Source organism: Meriones unguiculatus, chromosome 9, assembly GCF_030254825.1.
Source record: "Meriones unguiculatus strain TT.TT164.6M chromosome 9, Bangor_MerUng_6.1, whole genome shotgun sequence".
Taxonomy (NCBI): Eukaryota; Metazoa; Chordata; class Mammalia; order Rodentia; family Muridae; genus Meriones; species Meriones unguiculatus.
The window spans coordinates 50,381,136-50,403,004 of NC_083357.1; the positions used below are offsets into that span (position 1 = coordinate 50,381,136).

Below are 21,869 nucleotides of genomic sequence, written 5' to 3' on the forward strand. Positions count from 1 at the left end.
GACTGTCTCTGACATGAACTGATTGGCCCGCTCTTTAATTACCTCCCCCTAAGGGGGAAGCAGCATTACCAGTCCATAGAAGAAGACAATGCACCCACTCCTGAGGAGACCTAATTGCCTAGGATCAGAAGGAAGGAAAAGAAGTCCTCCCCTATCAGTGGACTTGGGGAGGGGCATGCATGCAGAGGGTGGAGGAAGGAAGGGATTGGGACAGGAGGAGGAAGGGAACCACAGGGGCGATACAAAGTGAATAAAGTGTAAGTAATAAAGAATTTAAAAAAATAAGATAAAACAACAGCAAAAAAAAAAAAAAAAAGATTGCAACATTAGGAAGATTGAGAACCACTGACGTGTAACAGAAAATACAGCACAACACTGTGAGTACACGTTATAAACTTTACCGCCTTTTGGTAGAAGAATTTTGTATCTATTAAATGTCATTTAAGAAGAAAAAAATGTTAGAGAATATTTATAAACAGTACAGTTTATTGGAAGTATAAGGTTTTCACTTATGTAACAAGCAAACATTTGTTAATTTCACCTTCAGGGGATCTAATACATATCTGTACATTCATGCGTAAGCACACACACACACTCACACTGTCTACTTTGACAGGCTGTAGAGTAGAAGCTTTCCCTTAATATTTTCTTTGAAGGTAATCTTCAAGTTCAGCCTCTGTGGTACCTGCTTTTAGGTCACAAAGCAGGCCGCCCCTAGGTGCTCAGATGGCAGTGCTGCTAACAATGTCCTAAGATGCGGGCCCAGGCTCAATCCAAGCAGACTCTTACTGAGTAAACAGAGGATTCTTATTAGGTAAACAAAACTTAAACCTAGGGTTCTGCAGAAGCCTTGTAATGTGTCAGGAAGGCCATCAGTTCCCTTCTCTGCCCTTAATGGTCAACTGATGGGGGGAGGGAAAGGTGTATCTTAGTCCTAGGGCAGTCTACCTCAGATAAATGACCCCATCCTCCTGACTAAAAGCCACTGCCCTTGACTATGGAGCCATCTCCCTAGTTTTTTGTTCTTTTCTTTTTAAAAAAGACTTATTTTTAATTATATGTATGCAAGCATGTCTATGTGTATATACGTGCATTGAGTGCAGATACTGAAGAAGATCAGAAGACAGTGTTGGACGTTGGTATAATGTTCTTTGGAATGTATACACTTTACCCTTGTTCATTCAAATGCTGCTTTCTCTCCCCAACTCTCTGGTTTCAATCTGGACACTGCATTGTGATACTTATTCTAAGCATCATCTGTCTCAACTTTGTGTAAACATACCAAAATAAAGCAACTAGCCACAACGTTGAGCAGGGGAAAGGAAGCAGGAACAAGGGAGGAGCCAGAGGACAGGAAGGTGTGAGGCAGAGGAGGGAGAAGGCCAGAGGAGAGCTGGGAGAACAGAGGCAGGAGAGAGATCTTGGAACAGTGTAGAGAGAAAGAACCAGACCTAAGATTTCACAAAAAGCAAGTATAATCTGGGAAATCTAAATGTTGGGAAACTATGAGAGCATGGAGGTTTAGGAGGGAGTAACTATTGCCCAGCATTGTGTTCTATGTTAACTAAATAAATCCCAGTGTCTGTGTGGTGATTTGGGTATACAGCTGTTTAGGATTAACAGAAGCATTACTAGAAGATATATCAATAGTAAATATTAATTGTCACCTACAACAGTTGGATAATCTGGAGCAGGAGTTAAAGGCAATTTTGAGTCACCCATGTTGGGTTCTGGGGTCTGAACTTGGGGTGTCTGCAAGAGCAGTATGTACTCTTAACCACTGAGCCATCTGTCCAGGCTGATTTCTCTATGATGTAGACAAGTATTGGGACCCATAGACAGGCCTCTGGCTGGGGAGCTCTGGTAACAGTATATTGAAATAATTTATCATTTAGGATAACTTAAAAAAAAAAAACTCAAATGGGCTTTGCTAGGGTTATTAAAAGCACTCTGCATGCACTAGATAAAAACCACCTAGCCTGCCCTAACAAGTCCTTGAAAATGAGGTATAAAGAGGTGAGATCTTGCCAAAGATTTTCAATTGTGTCTATCATTGAAAACTTGAGCTGCTAGACCCAGAGTCACTGAAGAAACCTTTATAACATAAAAGACCTTACCTGATAATTTAGGCACTACAAATATAGTTCCATCATCACCAATGCAGCTCACTATTGCCTCAAATGCATTCATGTTGGGAATAGCCGGTGGTTTATAGCATCCGGTGGTTCTGGTTTCTGAATTTTTCTCCTTAGAATCAGGTACTTTGTGTTCATTGATTTTATCAGTAATTTTCTTGTTAGTATCAAAGTTAATTTTAAAGCACTTGGTAACTATTGAATCTCCTTGTTCCAGGGGGATTTCCAGAGACTTCTCAGGTGAATGGCTGTTATTTGATTTACTAATTCTGTAACACCCAAAAAAGAACATATCTAAATGGGAGCAAAGATAAGATTCTATAGAAAACAACATGAAAAAAAATCATTCAAGCATGTGTTAACATTTAACTAAAACCTTTGCTCTAGTCCAGAATGTACTAGTCTGTAATGTTAGACGGTCACAGGAGGAAAATGGCCTGGTGGCTCAAGATGGCATCATACAACTTTGAGATCCCTCTCTGGGAAAGCAGACCATGCTCCCCTGCCAGCTCTGCTATCACCTGCTTCATTATCTCCTACACTGTGCAGGATAATTTTGACAAAAGCTAGAGCTATAGAGAAGGGAACCTCAACTAAGAAAATGCTACCACAATATCCAGCTGGAAGGCGTTTTCTTAATTAGTGATTGATGAGGAGGTCCCAGCCCATTGTGGGTGATGCTATCTCTTGGCTGGTGGTCCCGGGTTCTATAAGAAAGCAGGTCAAGCAAGACATGGGGGGCACCCTTCCATGACCTCTGCATCAGCTCCTGCCTCCAGATTCCTGCCCTGCTTGAGTTCCTGTCTTGAGTTCCTTTGATGATGAACTATGATGAATATAAGGTGAATAAACTCTTTTCATACTAACTTGCTTCTTGGTCATGGTGTTTCACTGTAGCCATAAGTGGTAAGACAAGTGGTACCCGGACTGTGGTGTATTGCTGTGACAGACCTGGCCACGTTGTTTTGGCAGAGGATGGTGGAAGGACTTTGTAACTTTGTGCAAGAAAAGCCATTGAGTGTTCAATGCTTGGTGAGCTGTGCTATAGGAGCAATATGAGAATGTTGAGGGCAATGCAGAAGATGGAGGCCTGTCTTGTGAAGTTTCATAGAGAATATTAAACACTCTTTTGGGCCATTTACTATTTTGCATTAAGAGTCTGAGGTTCTGATTAACAAGATACCAGAACTACTAGTAACACCTTTGCTTTGCTGGTATACTTGATATAGGTCAGCTGGAGCCAAGAATTATCAGTGATTAAAAAGAGACCAGTATCCTTAAGGTGAAATATTCTGGGAAGTTTATCATGAGAGCACAAAGAAGCTGTGTTCTAGAGGTGGTCAAGGTTATACCTTGTGATGGTAACCAAGTTTGCCAGTGTAAGAGTCACCCATGTGGTACTGGTTTTGAAGACATGAAGGGTCATGGAGAGCAGCTGAGGCTTGGCACCAAGAGAGGCCATTGATGAAGGTGTACTCAGGAGCAGTTGAAGGCTCAGGATTAAAGGGATTATGCAGAGAAGCTGAGGCTTAACACCATGAAGAAAGCCCAGGAAAGGCTATTAGTATAAGTGTGGTCCAATTGCAGCAGAAAACCCCAGCAGCTTTCGAGATGTCAGTACCATGGCATGACTACCAGGAACAGCAGCAGTGATGGAGTGGGGCCAGTTGAAGTCTGGAAGACAAGCTGTGTGTGCTGCAAAGGGCGGAGCCAAAGAAGTGACTCAAACCCTTCTGAGGAGTCCAGAAGATTGTTTTGGTTTTGCTTTGATATGATTGTGACTATACCCTGGTACTTTCTTCTTGAAGAAATATTAATTTTGATTTTTACAGGACCCCACAGTTGAGACACTTTGAACTTTCAAAAGAGATTTTGGATTTTTAAAGAGACTGGGTATTTTAAAGGGGCTGAGCTTTTAATGTGTTTGAATTTGTAAAGACTTTAGTTATTTATGTTTTTAATGTGAGATACTGGGGATGAATGAGAAAGGAAAGAGTGTGTGTCAAGATCACAATAGGTCAACTGTGATGGACAGTTTATGCCAACTTGACATAAGCTACAGTCATCTAAGAGGAGGAAACCTCAACTAAGAAATTGCCCTTTTAATATCCAGCTGCAGACCATTTCTTAATTAGTGACTGATAGAGGAGGGCCCATCCATTCTGAGTAGACTAGTCCTCAGGCTAGTCCTGGGTTCTATAGGAAAGCAGTCTGAGCAAGCCAGTAAGAAGCACCCCTCTCCCCATGGCCTCTGCATCAGCTCCTGCCTCCAGGTTCCTGTCCTGCTTGAGTTCTTTTCTTGATTTCTTTTGATGAGGAACTATGATGTGGAAATATAAGCTGAATAAATCCTTTCCTCTCCAACTTGCTTTTTGGTTATGTGTTTCATCACAGCAATAGGTGCCCACTCCTGAAACTGGCTCCTCCCTCACCCAGGAAAGTTTTAAAGAACTGTTCTCTTTGAATGCTGTGCAAGCTAGTGTTTGTGTTCGGTCTCCCCTCCTCCATGTCATCCAGGGCTGCTAGTTCTTCTTTTATCACAAGCTAACTTTAATGTAAAGCTCTATCTTTTAGGCATTGTGCACCCACAATGCCCACTTCATGAACTTCTCCCTGTCTTAGGATTGCTGAGCTCTCCTTAAACCCCTAGCATTGGGACAAAGACTCCTGCCCAACCTACTGAACTTCTGTTCATCTTTTGGCCTTCTCCCTGCCACCCTGATTGACACATGGGCAGTTAAAAAAAGTTACTTTTAAGTTTTCAAAAAAGATCTATATCTGAATGTATTTGTATCTAATTTATCTGTAGCTATACACCTTGCTGTTCCTGTATCTATCTTATCTGTATCTATATATCTATTGGTATCTCCTCTGCAGGTAAACTCCAAGATATAAACCAAATATCTAAGGTCTCAGATGGCTTTTTAAAAATCCATTGCCGCTGCCAAGAGGATGTGGCCATCTGTAAGTCTTCACTTCAGCAGACCTTCCTCCAGAGCTTCCTTCTTTGAAAGCAGTCACTGCTTCTCCCAGGGAAAAATCCATTAGCCTTTACTTAATAAATGCTTAGTCTTTCTAAAATGGTGAGTTGGCCCCTACTCCTGCTGATTCACACCTAAGGTGAAACTGGGTCTTGCTCCTTATAACAGTCAGACTAGACTAGAGTCCCAGATTCCTCAGTGCCTGCCTGCACTTGACCCACACTAGATCACATTTTTACAAAACCTAACCTAAAGAGCTGGGCATGGTGGCACAGGCCTGTAATCCCAGTACTCTGGGAGGCAGAGGCAGGTGATCTCTGTGTGTTCAAGGCCAGCCTGGTCTACAGAGTAAGTTCCAGGTCAGCTAAAGGCTATATGGTAATACCCTGTCTCCAAAAAAACAAAAACAAAAACAAAAAAACCCACCGTATTTTGTGTTCAATATAGACTTCTAAATATTTTCTCTAGCCTATCAAAATGTCACATCCCTTTCCTTCCTTTCCAGAAACTACACAAAGCTCCAACCCTGCCCCTTTTCTTTGCCTGCCTGCATTGTAACTCTCAGTCAAGCAGTAGGTGCAACTCAGAAGAAACTCTCCTATATATTACTTCAAACCTTTACAAGGGAGAATGTTACATGTTCCTTCAGTGTTGTCATGTGCTGGCCAGCTGTCATGTGTTTCAGAGGGCTTTATGTAATCTGTTTTACGTAATGTGTCCTGTAATTTTATGCTGGAAAAAAAAGATTAATTCTTATAATAAGGACTATAAGTTACTTATCAACTCATATAATATGTATGCCTAATTTTAAGTTATGTAAATCTATATATGAATACATATAGATATATACATTAAACATTAAATTATAACCATCCCTCTTACAAATATATTTGAAATCTTTATTTTTGTAAAATGTTTTTTCTCTGTAAAAAAAAAAATCAACCTCTCAAGTTTTCATTTAAATGTAATGATTTTATTCACAAAAGTTGTTTTGAAGATTTAAAGAATAAATAACTCCAGAATTAACATATAAAATGTTTCTGCCTTTCTTGGTAGCTAGATAATTTATGATCCAAAGTTGTTCAACAACTCCCATCCAGCTTTTGCTACAAACGATATTTGGAAATAACTCTTGTAACATTGATTTGTTAGTGTTATTATGAGTAGGATATTAGGATTGTCTTTAAATACCTACTTTTATTTTATGTATGGATGTGTCTGACCTCTGGGATTGGAGTCACCGATGGCCGAGCTACCATGGGGTACTGTGGAGTGAGCCTAGATCTTCCTCAAGAGCAGACATTCCTTCAGCCCAAAATTTAAACTCCTTTTTTGTTTGTTTTTTTACATCAGTCTGGTGGTCAAAACATGGCTCATTGGTTGAGAATGCTGGCTGCTCTTGAAGGGAATCTGGGTTCAGTTCCCAGCACCCCATGGTGGCTGACAACCATCTGTAACTCCAATTCCAGAATATTGAATGCCCTCTTTTGGCCTCTGTAGGTATCAGCATGTATATGGTGCAAAAATACATATAAGTTTTAAAAACACCTCTAGAATATTGCTAAAAAACTACAGGAGTTAAGAATCATTAGCTTCCCTGACTCACATAAGAAACCAATAGGAAAATTTTAATATATTTTTCATTATTAAGTGCTTTTTGGCTTTCTCATGGTAACAAACATTGGCTTAAATGACTATTAAATCAAGATGACTACTTGGGAATGTGGTAGGAGGAGAAGACCCAAAGAAAAATAAAAACATGAAATAGCCCCATGGGTTAGCCAGTACCCTCCTGTGAATGTGCAGACTGGCCCCCTCTCTCCTGCTGCCCCTTTTTGCCCTCTTCCTTCTCATTCAAGCCATCACTGCCTAATGGTTTAAAAACGCCCAGTCAGAATGTATGGAGCCATATACAGAAGACAAAAAAGCCAAATGTGTGTAAAAGTCTTCTTCTTGTGATAGTCAGGGCTTTCTAATAAGCTTTTGGATATTAATCTGTAGAACTTCTGGTAAAAGAAGCCTGGCATCCTGTTTCTTGGACTAGGAGGCCTGCTACAGGAAAATTATGGAGATTTATGTGCAACTGTTTGGGTTTTGTATCTGAGCTATATCTGAGTCACACAAAAGATTTCATTCCATAAATACTGATTTGCTCTTTTCTTATAGGCTTTGATAATAATTTTTCTTTGCTGAAGATCTATTTTTCTGACATCTCAGCCTCATCTTCATCAGACTAGAAATAAGTTCCTAGGTACATGGAGTGTGAAACAGACAAAGGCAGGATGTGTGGCCAACAAAAACCTAGTGGCTGAGGTGCCAAAATCTCTGTTGGAACTTCAATCAGCTGCACATGTTATATTAAAACTTCATAAACTATAAATATCTATGAGTGTGTAGAATTAGAATGTTATAGATTCAAGGACAAAATTATCTTTGGGCTATTTTAAGCCATTTAAGTAATCAGTCTATTATTTTGTATGTGGCTTAACATTCTTGTAACAGAAACTCCAAAATTAAGTTACATTAATTAAATGAAGTAACTTTGGTGGGGCAAGCTTTTAATTCTAACAGTCAGGAGGAAGAGGTAGAGTGATGTCTGTGAGTTCAAGGCCAACCTGGCCAGCAAGGGCCAGGTCTCAAGACTGTCTCAAAACAAAAATAGCACACCCGACAACAAAGAAAAGAGAAGAAATTAATTTTAAGGTCACCTATAACAATTTCATTGCCTGCTAATGCCTTCCCTTTCAACCTATCTTAAATATCATAAACCTTTCAGGATTCTATAATTTTTCCCATTTATCTCATTCCTTCTCATCAACAAATTCTTTTTAAAATTAATTTAAGACTCTTCATAGACCTTTGGACCTATACATGTAGTTCCTCCTTAAATAGCTTCTATTTGTCTTCTATTTGTAAGCCACTCTCTAGACCACCTACTAACTTGATTATACAGACTTAGACAGATGATGCCCTCCTCATGTATGAATACAGAGACTAGCACTTTGAGGTTCCTCCTCTACTTTCTTATAAAAACCATTCCTCTTTCTTTTTCTTTCTTCATATCAACAGAATGTTTGTTCACAAGACAAATGTGCTTCATAATCTTTGACATGTCAGACAAACAACTGATACTTATCCCTGAAACTGGCTTTAAGCCATGTCCAAGGCTCCCATCCTACAGGGAAAGTTGTAAAGAGCAAGGACTCTCTAGAGATGTCTTTTATTTCTTTCCCCCTCTTCCTTTTAGGTCTCCACGCTTTCACTCTCTCTCCTCCTCCCCTCTTCAAGTCCTCCTGCTATGATGTCCACAAATGGTTATCTCTTCTCTTTCACCCTAAACCAAAGCTCCTTAAAAATAACCACTCAAAAAGCACAGATAAGTCTACCCAAACCAGTTGGAACCAGCATGGCTGTTGAAGACAACTGATACCTGCTCTTTGCTCCACACCATTAACTTCCAAAATTTTAGGTTTTCACTATCATGGATCTAATGCCATGCCATATTTGGAGAATCCCACATAAGAACAAAATGGGAATATGCCCTATTCTGGAAACCCCTCACATTCAGATTCTCTGCTTTCCTCACACCATAGAAGTAATCCACCCTGTGTTATAGAACTCATAGGCTCATAGAACTTGCTATCCAAGATCTCAGTGATATAGCTCTCTTGAGAAGCACACACATGTCCTTGAAAGACAGTACATGATAAGCTGTTTTTCAGTTTGTAAGAGCTGACTGACATGAATAAAGAAACAATCTATTTCCGAGGTGGTTCTTTAGGAGTTAATTATAAATCATCAGTAAGAGCAAATAACATGCAGTTCAGGTTTGAAAAAGCCCACAGTAGATTACATAGACAATTGTGAAGCATCATCACAAATTGATGTCAGTAAGTATTCGAAAGCCTGTACCTTCTTTCTCTCAAAGCCAAACCTTTTTTAATCAAATATTTAGAAACATCAACACGTTCTCCTTTTTCATCGCGGCAGAAAATTTTCACAGGTAATGGCCATGTTGTGTTGTTTTCCTGAAGAGATTTATGAGACAAAGTGAAATCTTATAAGCAGTATTTTCAAAAGAATTTCTTCTACACTTCTATGCAAGAAACAATCCCAGCTAATATTATTTTGATAACTAAATATACAACTAAAACAGCATGAAAGACTCAGTACTGACAGACACTGCCCACTCTCCCCATATCTCTTCAACATAGTGCTGGAAGTCCTTGCTAGAGCAATAAGACAGTTGAAGGAGATCAAGGGGATACAGATGGGAAAGGAAGAAGTCAAATTATCACTATTTGCAGATGATATGATAGTATACATGAGTGACCCCAAAAACACTACCAGGGAACTCCTACAGCTGATAAACACCTTCAGCAAAGTGGCTGGATACAAAATTAACTAAAAAAAAAAAAAAAATCAGTAGTATTCCTGTATACAAAAGACAAAAGGGCTGAGAAAGAAATTAGAGAAACAACACCCTTCATAATAGCCACAAATGACATAAAGTACCTTGGTGTAACCCTAACCAAGCAAGTCAAAGACTTGTATGAAAAAAATTTCAAGTCTCTGAAGAAAGAATTAGAAGAAGATATGAGAAGATGGAAGGATCTCCCATGCTCACGGCTTGGCAGGATTAACATAGTAAAAATGGCCATCTTACCAAAAGCAATCTACAGATTTAATGCATTTCCCACCAAATTGCCAACACAATTCTTTACAGACCTGGAAAGAAAAATTCTCAACTTCGTATGGAATAACAAGAAACCCAGAATTGCTAAAAAAATCCTCTACAATAAAAGATCTTCTGGAGGTATCTCCATCCCTGATCTTAAGCTGTACTCTACAGCAACAGTTATAAAAACTGCATGGTACTGGCATAGAAACAGAATGGTGGATCAATGGAACCGAACAGAAGACCCAGAAATAAACCCACACACTTATGGACACCTGATTTTTGACAAAGATGCTAAAACCATACAATGGAAAAAAGATAGCATCTTCAACAAATGGTGCTGGTCCAACTGGATGTCTACATGTAGAAAAATGAAAATAGATCCATACTTAACACCCTGCACAAAACTGAAGTCCAAGTGGATCAAAGACCTCAACATAAAACCAGACACATTAAATCGGCTAGAAAAAAAAGTGGGGAATACCCTAGAACTCATTGGTACAGGAGAAAACTTCCTGAACAGAACACCAACAGCACAGGCTCTAAGAGCAACAATCAATAAATGGGACCTCATGAAATTGAAAAGCTTCTGTAAAGCAAAGGACACAGTCATCAAAACAAAGCGACTGCCTACAGATTGGGAAAGAATCATCACCAACCCTTTATCTGACAGAGGACTCATATCCAGTATATATAAAGAACTAAAGAAGTTGAAAAGCAGCAAACCAAGTAATCCAATTAAAAAATGGGGAACAGAGCTAAACAGAGAATTCTCTGGAGAGGAATATCAAATGGCAGAGAAACACTTAAAGAAATGCTCAACCTCATTAGCCATTAGGGAAATGCAAATCAAAACAACCCTGAGATTTCACCTTACACCCATGAGAATGGCCAAGATCAAAAACTCAAGTGACAACACATGCTGGAGAGGTTGTGGAGAAAGGGGAACCCTTCTCCACTGCTGGTGGGAGTGTAAACTTGTACAACCACTCTGGAAGTCAATCTGGCACTTTCTCAGACAACTAGGAATAGCGCTTCCTCAAGACCCAGCCATACCACTCCTAGGCATATACCCAAAAGAGGCTTAAGTACACAAAAAGGACATTTGCTCAACCATGTTTGTAGCAGCTTTATTTGTAATAGCCAGAAGCTGGAAACAGCCCAGATGCCCCTCAACTGAAGAATGGATGCAGAAACTGTGGTACATCTATACAATGGAGTATTACTCAGCAATGAAAAATAAGGAAATCATGAAATTTGCAGGTAAATGGTGGGACCTGGAAAGGATCATCCTGAGTGAGTTGTCCCAGAAGCAAAAAGACACACACGGTATATACTCACTCATATAAACATACAACATAGAATAAACCCACTAAAATCTGTACATCTAAACATACTAAGCAAAAGAGAGGACCCTAACTAAAATGTTCAATCCCCATCCTGAAAGGCAAAGAGGATGGACATCAGAAGAAAAAGAAAACGGGAAACCTGCTACAGAGGGCCTCTGAAAGCCAGAAGAAGAAAACGGGAAACAACCTTGGAACCTGCCACAGAGGGCCTCTGAAAGCCTCTGCCATGCAGACTGTGAAAGCAGATGCTGAGCCTGATGGCCAACTGATGGGCAGAGTGAATGGAATTTTATGTAAGAAGTGGGAAATAGTAAGAGCTGGAGAGGACAGGAACTCCACAAGGAGAGCAACAGAACAAGAAAATTTGAACACAGGGAACTTCCCAGAGACTCATACTACAACCAAGGACTATTCATGGAGATAACCTAGAACCCTGACAATGCAGCCACTTCTGATGAGAACTGATAGACTAAGATCAGAAAGAAGGAGAGGAGGACCTCCCCTATCAGTGGACATGGGGAGGGGCATGCATGCAGAAAAGGGGGGGGGTGGGACCCAGAGGGGTGGAGGGAGGGGCTTATGGGGGGATACAAAATGAATAAAGTGTAATTAATAAAAGTTAAATAAAAAAAAGGGAAAAAAAACCCATAACCAAAGCAACTTGGAGAGCAAAGGGTTTATTTGGCTTATGTTTTCGTATCACTGTTCATCAATGGAAGTCAGAACATGAACTCAAACAGGACAGGAACCTGGAATCAGGAGCTGATGAAGAGGCCATGGAGGGTGCTGCTTACTGGCTTGTGTCTCATGGCTTACTCAGCCTGCTTTCTATGGAACCTAGGACCACCAGCCCAGGTACAGCCCACCCACAATAGGCTGGTCCCTCCCCCACTGATCACTAATTAAGAAAATGCCCCTTTGTCAGTTGAGGTTCCCTCCTTTCAGATAACTCTACCTTGTGTCAAGCTGACATAAAAATAGCCAACATAGCCTGTTACCTACCTGTAAGATTATGGTTGCCATAGCTCCAGTGAGGTACAAAGAAAGACAATCACAAGCTGTTGCTGTCCACTTGTCACTTCCACCTGTTGGTCTGAAGCAAAAGGAATAACTGTTTGTATTACAATCAGTACCACACAATATTGAAATATTTAGAAATAATATAATCAAATGCAGTTTGGCCCGTCATATTGTGAAAAAAATGTGAACATGGAATTACGCTGTTTGCATAATTTTCTTTAATGTTTTCACAGCCTTTATCTCCCTTTTTTCATAGGCTCATATAGATATCTGTATTATATTTATTATCTTTTATCTCTGTATTATATTCAGCCAAATACTGAAGTTTGGCCAGATATAAAATCCATAGCTTCCATCTTCTTTTAAGTATTTAAATATGTTACTTAATTATGTTTAGTTATAAAGCATTAGTGATAACCTTAGGATTTTCTTTCTTTTGTAAACCAATTTTACTAAATGATTTCTGAGGGCTAAGCATTCTGAACTGATTTTCCTGGATAAGCCAGGTACTCTCTTGATGCAAAGTTCTCAACAGTCTTTCATGTATTTTTATGGACTTTAGTATTTATTTTGTTGTACTCCTACCAGTGTTTTCCTTTGGGGTGTCTGCTAAACTTATGCTAATTCTTCTGGGCATTAGAGACCTTTTTCTTTTGAGTCCTTTGGATTTTTTTTCAAAATTAAAATTATTCTTAGTTCTCTCTGTGTGTGTACATTTACAAATTCTATAATAAAAATGTGGAGGTGAGAGGACAACTTGGGGAATCATTTCTTGTAGGCATAATGTTATTGTGTAGTTCAAATGCTGATTTCTGTACTCCCCATATCTGGTTGCAATCCTCATTCTGAGAATTTCCTGTCTCAATGTTGTGTAAACAGTGTTCCCCAATTGTCCCCTGATATCCCAATAAAGCAGTTTACAGACAATTGCTGAGCAGGGAGAGAATAGGGCTGGAGGGAGGAGGAGTTAGAGGAAGAAGTTGGGGGGGGGGGTTCAGCCATAGCAAAGATGCCCAGGAGAGGCCAGGAGAGAGAGCTCAGCAAATAAAGCTGTAAAGTTCAAGTGTCCCTGGAATGTATGCTGGGAGGAAGCCAAATTAGCTTAGAGAGTTAAGAATAGAGTAATAACTGCTCAGGTATTGGGTTGTGAAGCTTACTATTAAACAAATGTAAGTCTTAGTTATTTGTGTGACAGCCTGGTTAAGAGAGAAACAGAGAAACAGTTTTATGAAAATAACCTTAACCTTCTGATGCCTCATGTGGGGCTTCCTCCCAGAGCACATCCCAAGGATGCTTGACTTAGTAGCTTAGTAGCTTTCCTGCTCTAGCTCCTCTCGCCTGATGTTTCCTAGACCTCTCCATGTCTGAAGGCCTTACCTCCTCTTCTTACTCCTTCCTCTTGCCTGGGTGGCAAGAAGTCCAGCCCTATTCTCTCCCCTGCTCAGTGATTGGCTGCAAGCAGCTTTACTGGCTTATCAGGGGGCAATTGGGGAGCAGTGTTTACACAGCATTGAGAAAGGAAATTCTCAGAATCCTCATTGCAACCATATACGGCGGTACAGAAATCAGCATTTGAATTACACAGTAACTTTATGCCTACAGGTTCTCTCCAGCATGTGGGTCCAGGAGACTAAACACATTAGGCACAGCAGCCAAGTGCCTTTACCCACTGAGCCATCTGGCCAGTCAACATGATTTTGTGCTTTTCCTAGTTTAGTTCACATTTCTGATCTCTTCTAATTTTTCTTGGGTGTGAACTGTCTTCTCTTTTCAAACTCTGCATTTTTTTGCTAATCATCTTATTTTGAACTGACTCTGCCTCCTTTTTTTTTCTTTCCTCCTCCTCCTCTTCCCCTTCAGCCTTCTCCTTTTTATGAACAACGGTCTTACTATATAGCTTAGTCTAATTTTTAAACTTATGATCCTCTTTCCTTCAGCCTTCTGAGCACTAGAATTACAGGTATGGTCATAACACTCAGCTGACTATTCAGTTTTCAGATTTTATTTTCTGTTGGTCTTACATACCATTTATTACTATTATTAATTTACACTTCTAGCTTTCTATATAATTGGAAACTTCTGAAACATATTTTATTTTTATCTGCCTTTATTTTTCCTCAAAGCTTTTTTATTCTCAACAATTCGAAATCTATCTAGCCTCCCTGTTTCTTTAATGTTATTAAATTTATAGGATCAAACAGTTTTTATTTCCTCATCTTAAAATTCTTACTTACCCAGTTGTGGTAGCACACACCAGCTGGATCTCAGTCTGGTTTATATAGCAAGATCCAGGACTACACGGAAGGACTCTGTCTCAACAACTTTTCCCCCACCCCCTCCATAATAAAATTTTATGAGAATTTCAGAGTGTATTAATTAAAACTGACAAGAAACCATGCTAAAATATTTAAATATAAAATGAGAAATTTTATATTTATAAAAATATGATTTTTATAAATTTTTATATTTATAAAAATTTTATACTTAGCCAAAACCTACCTTATATCAACAAGTGAACATTCCAAAGATAATCTTCCCATTGTCTTTAGATTTTCTTGAAGTTCTCTCAAGCAGTTAATATTTACTACTAGTTCAACACCCACATCATACAGCAAGACCTATAGTACATTTAATACAGTGAATTTAAGTTTAGAGAAAGACAACATTTCAAGAACTGCTTTTTTCAAGTGGAAAATCATAAAAAAATTGAACTAAGGAATCACAGGACAAATGAAAAATGCACTTTGATGTTTATGTTTTAACTCTGCATTTACCTCCACCAAAGTGTCTGTAACCATTCTGATGATTTGGCCTCTTCGCCACTGATTTTTAGCTGGGACCTTAACAGCACAGTGCATATCATGTTCCCACTTCACAGGCTTACATTCTGAGTGCTCATAAGCAGTGATCATCTTCTCTTCCAAACTATAGAAATACAAGTGTTTTTAATTTCAAATAATTTCTTATATAATTCTCTTACCAGGTATTTTCTACCAAAATCCTTTGGTCATTTCACTCTGGCCAATGTGAATGCAATGCTCTTTGAATGTATAAAGCATTTTCACTTTTGAACTAGTTTTTCCTTTTGCTTGAGATAAAGGTCCCTCAGACACAGCCCTGGAGTGACATCTCCTGCTTTCTTCAGAGCACATCTGACAGCAGTTTAGCATGTGAACTTTCCCAAGGGTATGTACCATTTAGAACAGCTCAAAGATTTTATTTATGTATGTATGTATGTATGTATGTATGTATGTATGTATGTATTTGAGAATGCATCTCTCTAAGCTATGACTGACTTGGAACTCACTATGTAGACCATGCTGACCCCGAACTCTCAGAGATCTGCCTCCTTCTGCCTGCTGAGTGCATACCTCAGGATACATCTGAAAAGCCTTAGCTAGCCTAAACTTACTTTGTAGACCAGGCTGGCCTTGAACTTATAGCAACCCACTTGCCTTTGCCTCCTGAGTGCTAGAATTACAGGCATGCTCCACCATGCCCAGCTTCTTTGATCATCTTAAAGCCATTCTCCTCAAATGTTTTACTTTTCTTTACTACTCTCTTATCATCACCCCCACACTAAATTTTATTCATTCATCATCTCTCTTTACTATAATTTAGCCCTATATCAGCAAAGAATTGCCCATGTGTTTCCTGCAATCCTCAACACTAAATATAGGCTGACAGGGAGTAAGGTGCTTAGTAAGTACTTACGGTATAAATTCTAGTGTTATGAAAATAGCTCAAAAAGAGATGCTATGTTTTTTAAAAGAGTAAGACAATTTAGTTTAAATAATCTCATGGCTTTCAAAATTAAACACTATGGCATCTAACTATTTGAAACAAAGAATATAAAGAATAAAGCCACAAGCAATTGCTTTCATTATATATTATACCTATTAAGTAAGTTTTCTGTTAATAACCACTGAACGTAAATCTTCTCAGGAGATATTACATTACATATGTTCACAGGCAGCTCCTTGTTATATAATGACTGAAAATTTTCATTAGGTAGAGATTTTACAGATAGAGGACTTAGGCTGTTTATTTCACTTGAAATGATTTCTTCAGGAGAAGGATCCCATACTTCAAGGTGCTTTTTAGAATTATCTTTGAGGGTATATCTGAAAAAATAACAGAAGTTGGCAAAAGTCAGTAAAATACTAATAATACTTGCTTACTTTTAGAGATGAACACATTTCACCTATGATTTTCTGATCCCTAACTTTGATATTAGTAGCAATTACAAAAGTTGATTTTTCTTTAAAAAGTGTACTTAGCAAACACCAACACAAGCACACAAAAGAAAAGCTAAACCCAAACTTTCTACTTTAAAAGTAGGTAAGTTTACCTTACCTACTTGGCAGGTAGGTATTTGGCAGTATTTGGCAGGAGAGCATAAGAACCTTAGTTTGATTCCCAGCATCCAAACAACAAGAACAAGAACAACAATAACAACAACAAAAAACAGGCATGGTGACACATGCATGTACTATGGAAACAGAGACAGGAGGATCTCTGGGTCTCATTCAGCTAGCCAACCATATATGTGAGCCTCAGGTAGCACATAAAAATAAACTTCAATCCTTCAGTCATAACTTCAATCCTTCCCATTGATATCTGTACTCATGAAGAAAACAACTAGGAGTTTAAAAACCTTTGGCTAAAGAGTATCAACAGTACAAAGTATCACTTTGTCAATAGGAATGCATTAAGCAAAACTACTAAAGTATTTTATGTTTAACAGATTATATTCTAACCATAGACAACTAGATGAAAAAAAAAACATCTTTCACAATAAGCTGAGATCTATTTCAAAGATCATTGACAGGCCTTTTGTTGTTGTGTTTTTTGTTTGTTTTTGCTAAATCTAATGGACAGTTTTCAGTTTTCATCTGAACTCAATACAGCTACTCTTTTTTTTTTTGAAGTATTTTTTTTTTGAAGTTTTTACTTGCTTCTAGTTTTTCCTTGCCTCAGAACCATGATCTCACCCCTACCCCACACATGATAACCCAGAGGATTCCATCTTCACTGGGTGACTAATGAGATACCTTCATTTTTTCTTATTTATCATTTATATGTTGCTAGCCCCATCTAAGTCACCCAGTGTACCAGATTTATGCATTTATTTTCTTCATGTATAATTGCTGGTATCATACTGTTTTGATTACTGTAGCTTTGTAGTAAGATCTGAAATTGGGGTGTGCACATCCATTAGGTTCTTCAGGCCACTTACTACTTTGAATTTTTGTATAAATTTTAGCATGGATTTTTTTTCCATTTCTGCAAAAAGTATCACTAGGATTTGGATAGAGATCATTAATCTCTTGCTCACCAAGGGTGGTACTGATTGCATCAAAGTGTTCTAATCTATAAACATGGGCTGAATTTCCATTTATTTATGTCTTAACCTTTTTCAAAAAAGTTCTGATTTGTACTGAATAATATCTCCCCCCAACTCTGGCTATTTATTTTATGTGTCTGGGTGTTTTGTCTGCATTTATGTCTGTGCACCAGTGCCTGCAGAGGCCAAAATAGGGTGACGGATCCTTTAGAACTCGAGTTAGAGATAATTGTGAGCACCAGGTGGGTGCTGAGGATTGAGCCTGGGTCCTCTAGAAGAGCTATCAGTATTCTCAGCTGTAGAACCATCTTTCCAGCCCCATTTTGGTTAATTCTTAAAGTATGTTATTCTTCTTGGTGCTACAGTAGATAAAATTGCATTCTTTTCTTTTTTAAAATTTTCATTAGTATATAAAAATGGGGCTGCTTTTTTGTTGTTAGTGTGGTGTATAGCTGGGAGAAAACGGAGGAAAGATTTGTTTCTGGAGTTTAGTCAAAAGCTGGTGGGACCTACTGTTTGAGTCTGAGATGAGGCAGAACACCATTATGCAAGGAATGTGACAGAGGCTGCGTACCTCAAGGTGGCTAGGAAAGACAGGCACAAGACCGGGGCCAACATATGGCCCCCACAATCATGTCCTCAGTGGCCTCCAACCTCCAGCTAGTCCCAATCTCCAAAAGTTTATACATTAAATTATGAATCCATCATTGGATCAATTCATTGATTATGTTAACACTCCCATCACTCAAGCACCTCTCAGTTTTTGCATCCACTGTTGGGAATCATACCTTTAAGCTTTTTGAATTGTAATTTGTTTTGAAACCATAACATGTTTACTTCATATCCTGCTGATTTTGCTAAATTTTATTAATTATAATAGTTTGCGACCTTTTAATATTTTTACATGTAAGATCATATTATCTATGAACAACAATTTTAAATATTTCTTGTCCAAGATGGATGCTTTTCTTTGTCTTGTTTAAGTGCTCTGCTATGACTCCAGTATTCTGTTAAACAGAACTGCTGAAATTGCCATAGGTTTTTTACTCCTGATCCTAGAGGAAGGAATTTTTGCCACTGTGTATAATAATTTCCTTTTACCCCTAAACTTGGTTACCTATATTCACCATAGATAATGGCCTACAGTTATGTTTTACATTTATTTTGTGTATGTGGTATATGGGTGTAGGCATGCACATGCCGAGGTCACAGCACAACTTGATATATGACTACATGTTTGTTGAAAGTCACTTAACTATCTTAAATATTTTCAGCCTTGGGGGCTAAAGAGATAACTCAGTGGTAAAGTATTTGGCAGGAGAGCATAAGAACCTTAGTTTGATTCCCAGCATCCAAACAAGAACAAGAACAACAATAACAACAACAAAAAACAGGCATGGTGACACATGCATGTACTACGGAAACAGAGACAGGAGGATCTCTGGGTCTCACTCAGCTAGCCAACCATATATGTGAGCCTCAGGTAGCACATAAAAATAATGCCTCATAAAAAAAACCTGCATGGCTCTGGAGGAACGACGCTGTGTTTGATCTCTGGCCTCCACGTGTAAACATGCCCTTTTGAACAGATGTACACAAGTGTGTCATGCGTGTATGCCCCCACACCTCCAAAACCTGGCATTTAAAAGAATAATTTCAAATACAGTTTTGTTTACTTTCATTTTTTGCCCTTCCACATGTGTGACTTAACAGTGAAAGGGAGAACATGATCATAGGCTGTTATTATTAGTAGGAATTACTATAGGCCTCAGCTGGAGGTTATCTCTCTGGCTTATGCTAATAGGTGTTCAAATGTTGCACTTTTTTGAAGGCTGCATACAGGTGCTCTGTAAGAGACCCTATAGGATTACCCTCTCTGCACAAATCTCCACTGCTTCTTGGATAACCTCAGCCACTGGCTGCTCCTGGCTCAGGACAATAATGCTTTGGCCTGGCTAAAGTAACCCTTCATACCTAGGAAAATGAACTTTTCTTAAATTGGGAATGCAGACTCTACTACTATCCTTAGTGCTGTTCCTAATCTGGATTTTCTTACTTAAATAGGCCCAAGACAGATCCTGCATCGAAGTAATGATGTTTGCCTCTTTTTCTTAGAAGCAATCTTGTTCTCAGGAAGCCCTTCTCCCCGGCCCGCTCTCTGTTTTCTTGTTTGTTTTTGAGGCAGGGTTTCTCTGTGTAGCCCTGGCTGTCTGGAACTCATTCTATAGACCAGGCTGGCCTCGAACTCAGAGATCTACTGCCTTTGCCTCCTGCATGCTGGCATTAAAGGCGTGAGCTACCACTTGATTTTTCAGGTTCCTAACTAGGAGTGAAAAGAAGGCGGCTTCACTCATTAGTCTAATGGCTTCAACTATCCCCCCTGGCATCCTTTCTCTGATGTAGGACTGGGGAAATTCCTTACTCCTCTTGTGATCAAACCATTATCTGTGAACTAAAGTGATGCTCTACTGACTACTTACCCTGCTTCATAAGATGCCAGGCCTTCTCTGACGAGCTGGTCATTAATACTAACAGCACTTGTTCCAGAAGCCCGAGAATCAAAAAGCTCAACCAAGAGCACATTATTTTCCAGAATCTCTGTAAAATGATTAAGACTAGTTTGGGAAAACAAAAGATATATGCAGCAAAGTGCACCAACTCAGCAAATTTGTTAAAATTTGGAAGCAATTTATGAGTTTTGCCTACATGAGATTTCTGGCTGAATAATGTTCCAGTTTTTCTGGGAGTCAGAGCAGTATTCTGAAGCCACAATGATTGTCAATAATTACCTGAGTGTATAGCACAGAGAGCACTACAAAATTTTGTTACTTTTATTTTTACTGCTACAATATTTTTCTGTTACTTTTGTTTCTTTAGGAAAAATTATCTAATTTTTATCTAAAAATTATCTAATTTATCTGCTTTTTTGTATCTACTCTGTAAAGTTAATTAAGGGTAAAATTATTTTCTTAATAGTAGTGTAAAGCAAGGAACTTACTTAATAAGTAACTGAATAGATAACAAAAAGATTTCTTTAGGAAACACCATCTCTAAACACTAAGTCATCTCTACAGTCTGCAAAAAAATATTATCTCAAATATATATCGAATCAGTATGACTATACCTTTTGTAAATTAACAACAGTTGGTAGCTGCTAATCAGAAGTATAATTCTAAATAAAAAGATAACCAGTTGTGAGGAGTAACACATTATATAGTTTAAAAATACATTAGAAAATTTCTTTCAACATATGAAACATCATTTCTGGTTACTATTCAATGTCTCTATAAATTACCTAGGAACATGTGGCAATGCAGTGGTAAGCACAGATACTCTTACCCTCCTGCCTTCCACAGTGCTAGACTTCTTACAAAGTTCTTTAAGTTCAGCATGGCCCATGCTCCATAGCTATTCTTCATTGCTGTTCCTGACATCTTCCTACTAAACGTACATGTTTCCTGCTCTATGAGCAGGGAATCGATACTAATGGCGAGCTGTCATTCTCACAAGTGGTCATCCTAAAGTCACAACTTTAACAGTTCACAAGTAAATGAGAATCAGGTGAGGTGGTAGGGGTAGTGGCTAGGATTGTGTAAGACCCTTTGGCATTCCTTAAATTATCCTAGTTAATAACTATGGCATAATTAGTGGTGGCTGTCACTGGTATTAACAAATGATTAAATGAGAAAGAGTAATCAAAAAAGAAATCCAAGAGGCAAGATGGCAGAGTGGGTAAAGGTGCCTATGCTAAGCTGATGACCTGAGTTTGATCCTTGGAACTCACATGGTAGAATGTTTATGGTCAGATATGTTTGGAGACTCGGTGCACACACACTGTGCACAATGAATACCTACAATGGAGCGTGGGGCAAGCAGGCCACACATTATTGTCTTCACGTAGTGTCTCTGCTTAATGTAAAGGAGATAGACGCTCTCTAATAAGGCTTCCAGATAAGAGCACTGTAGTCATAACAATTTAAAGCAGATGCAGTCATTCAACCTTTCATTTTCAGAACATGTGTTAGAAAACTGTGGGCTAGTGGTCAAGCAGTGTTGTAGACCTGAACACTTCCAAAACTGGAATAACTTTTCTCAAAAATGTAACTTTTCTCAAAATATGGAGGGAATCTACAACTGAATTCACTTTGGACAAATAAAGAAAAGAAAAACAAGTAAGCAAACAAAGCTATTTATCAACCATACTTTGCCTCCCTTCACCTGCCTAGGATTAAATCTTAAGACTCAGCAAATGCAGACAAATAAGCTAATTTCTAGCTTTAGGTTTGCTAGGGGCCACAGTGAAGGTGATTTGAGGGTTTCATTGTTTTAAATGGGGCCTAGCTATGTTGCTGAGACTGG

General features: G+C 38.7%; 1 protein-coding gene across 1 annotated transcript in view; it reads right to left on the reverse strand.

Moving 5' to 3' along the window:
* Rnf17 (ring finger protein 17) overlaps window positions 1–21,869 on the reverse strand; it is a 141,367-nt gene that overhangs the window by 46,977 nt on the left and 72,521 nt on the right. The window contains exons 20-26 of the mRNA XM_060391145.1: window positions 19,991–20,108; window positions 16,060–16,287; window positions 14,938–15,088; window positions 14,663–14,781; window positions 12,146–12,236; window positions 9,029–9,144; window positions 2,118–2,404 (exon numbers count right to left, since the gene is read on the reverse strand). Of these exons, the coding sequence (XP_060247128.1) occupies window positions 2,118–2,404; window positions 9,029–9,144; window positions 12,146–12,236; window positions 14,663–14,781; window positions 14,938–15,088; window positions 16,060–16,287; window positions 19,991–20,108 (1,110 nt within the window). The remainder of the gene's footprint in view (window positions 1–2,117; window positions 2,405–9,028; window positions 9,145–12,145; window positions 12,237–14,662; window positions 14,782–14,937; window positions 15,089–16,059; window positions 16,288–19,990; window positions 20,109–21,869) is intronic.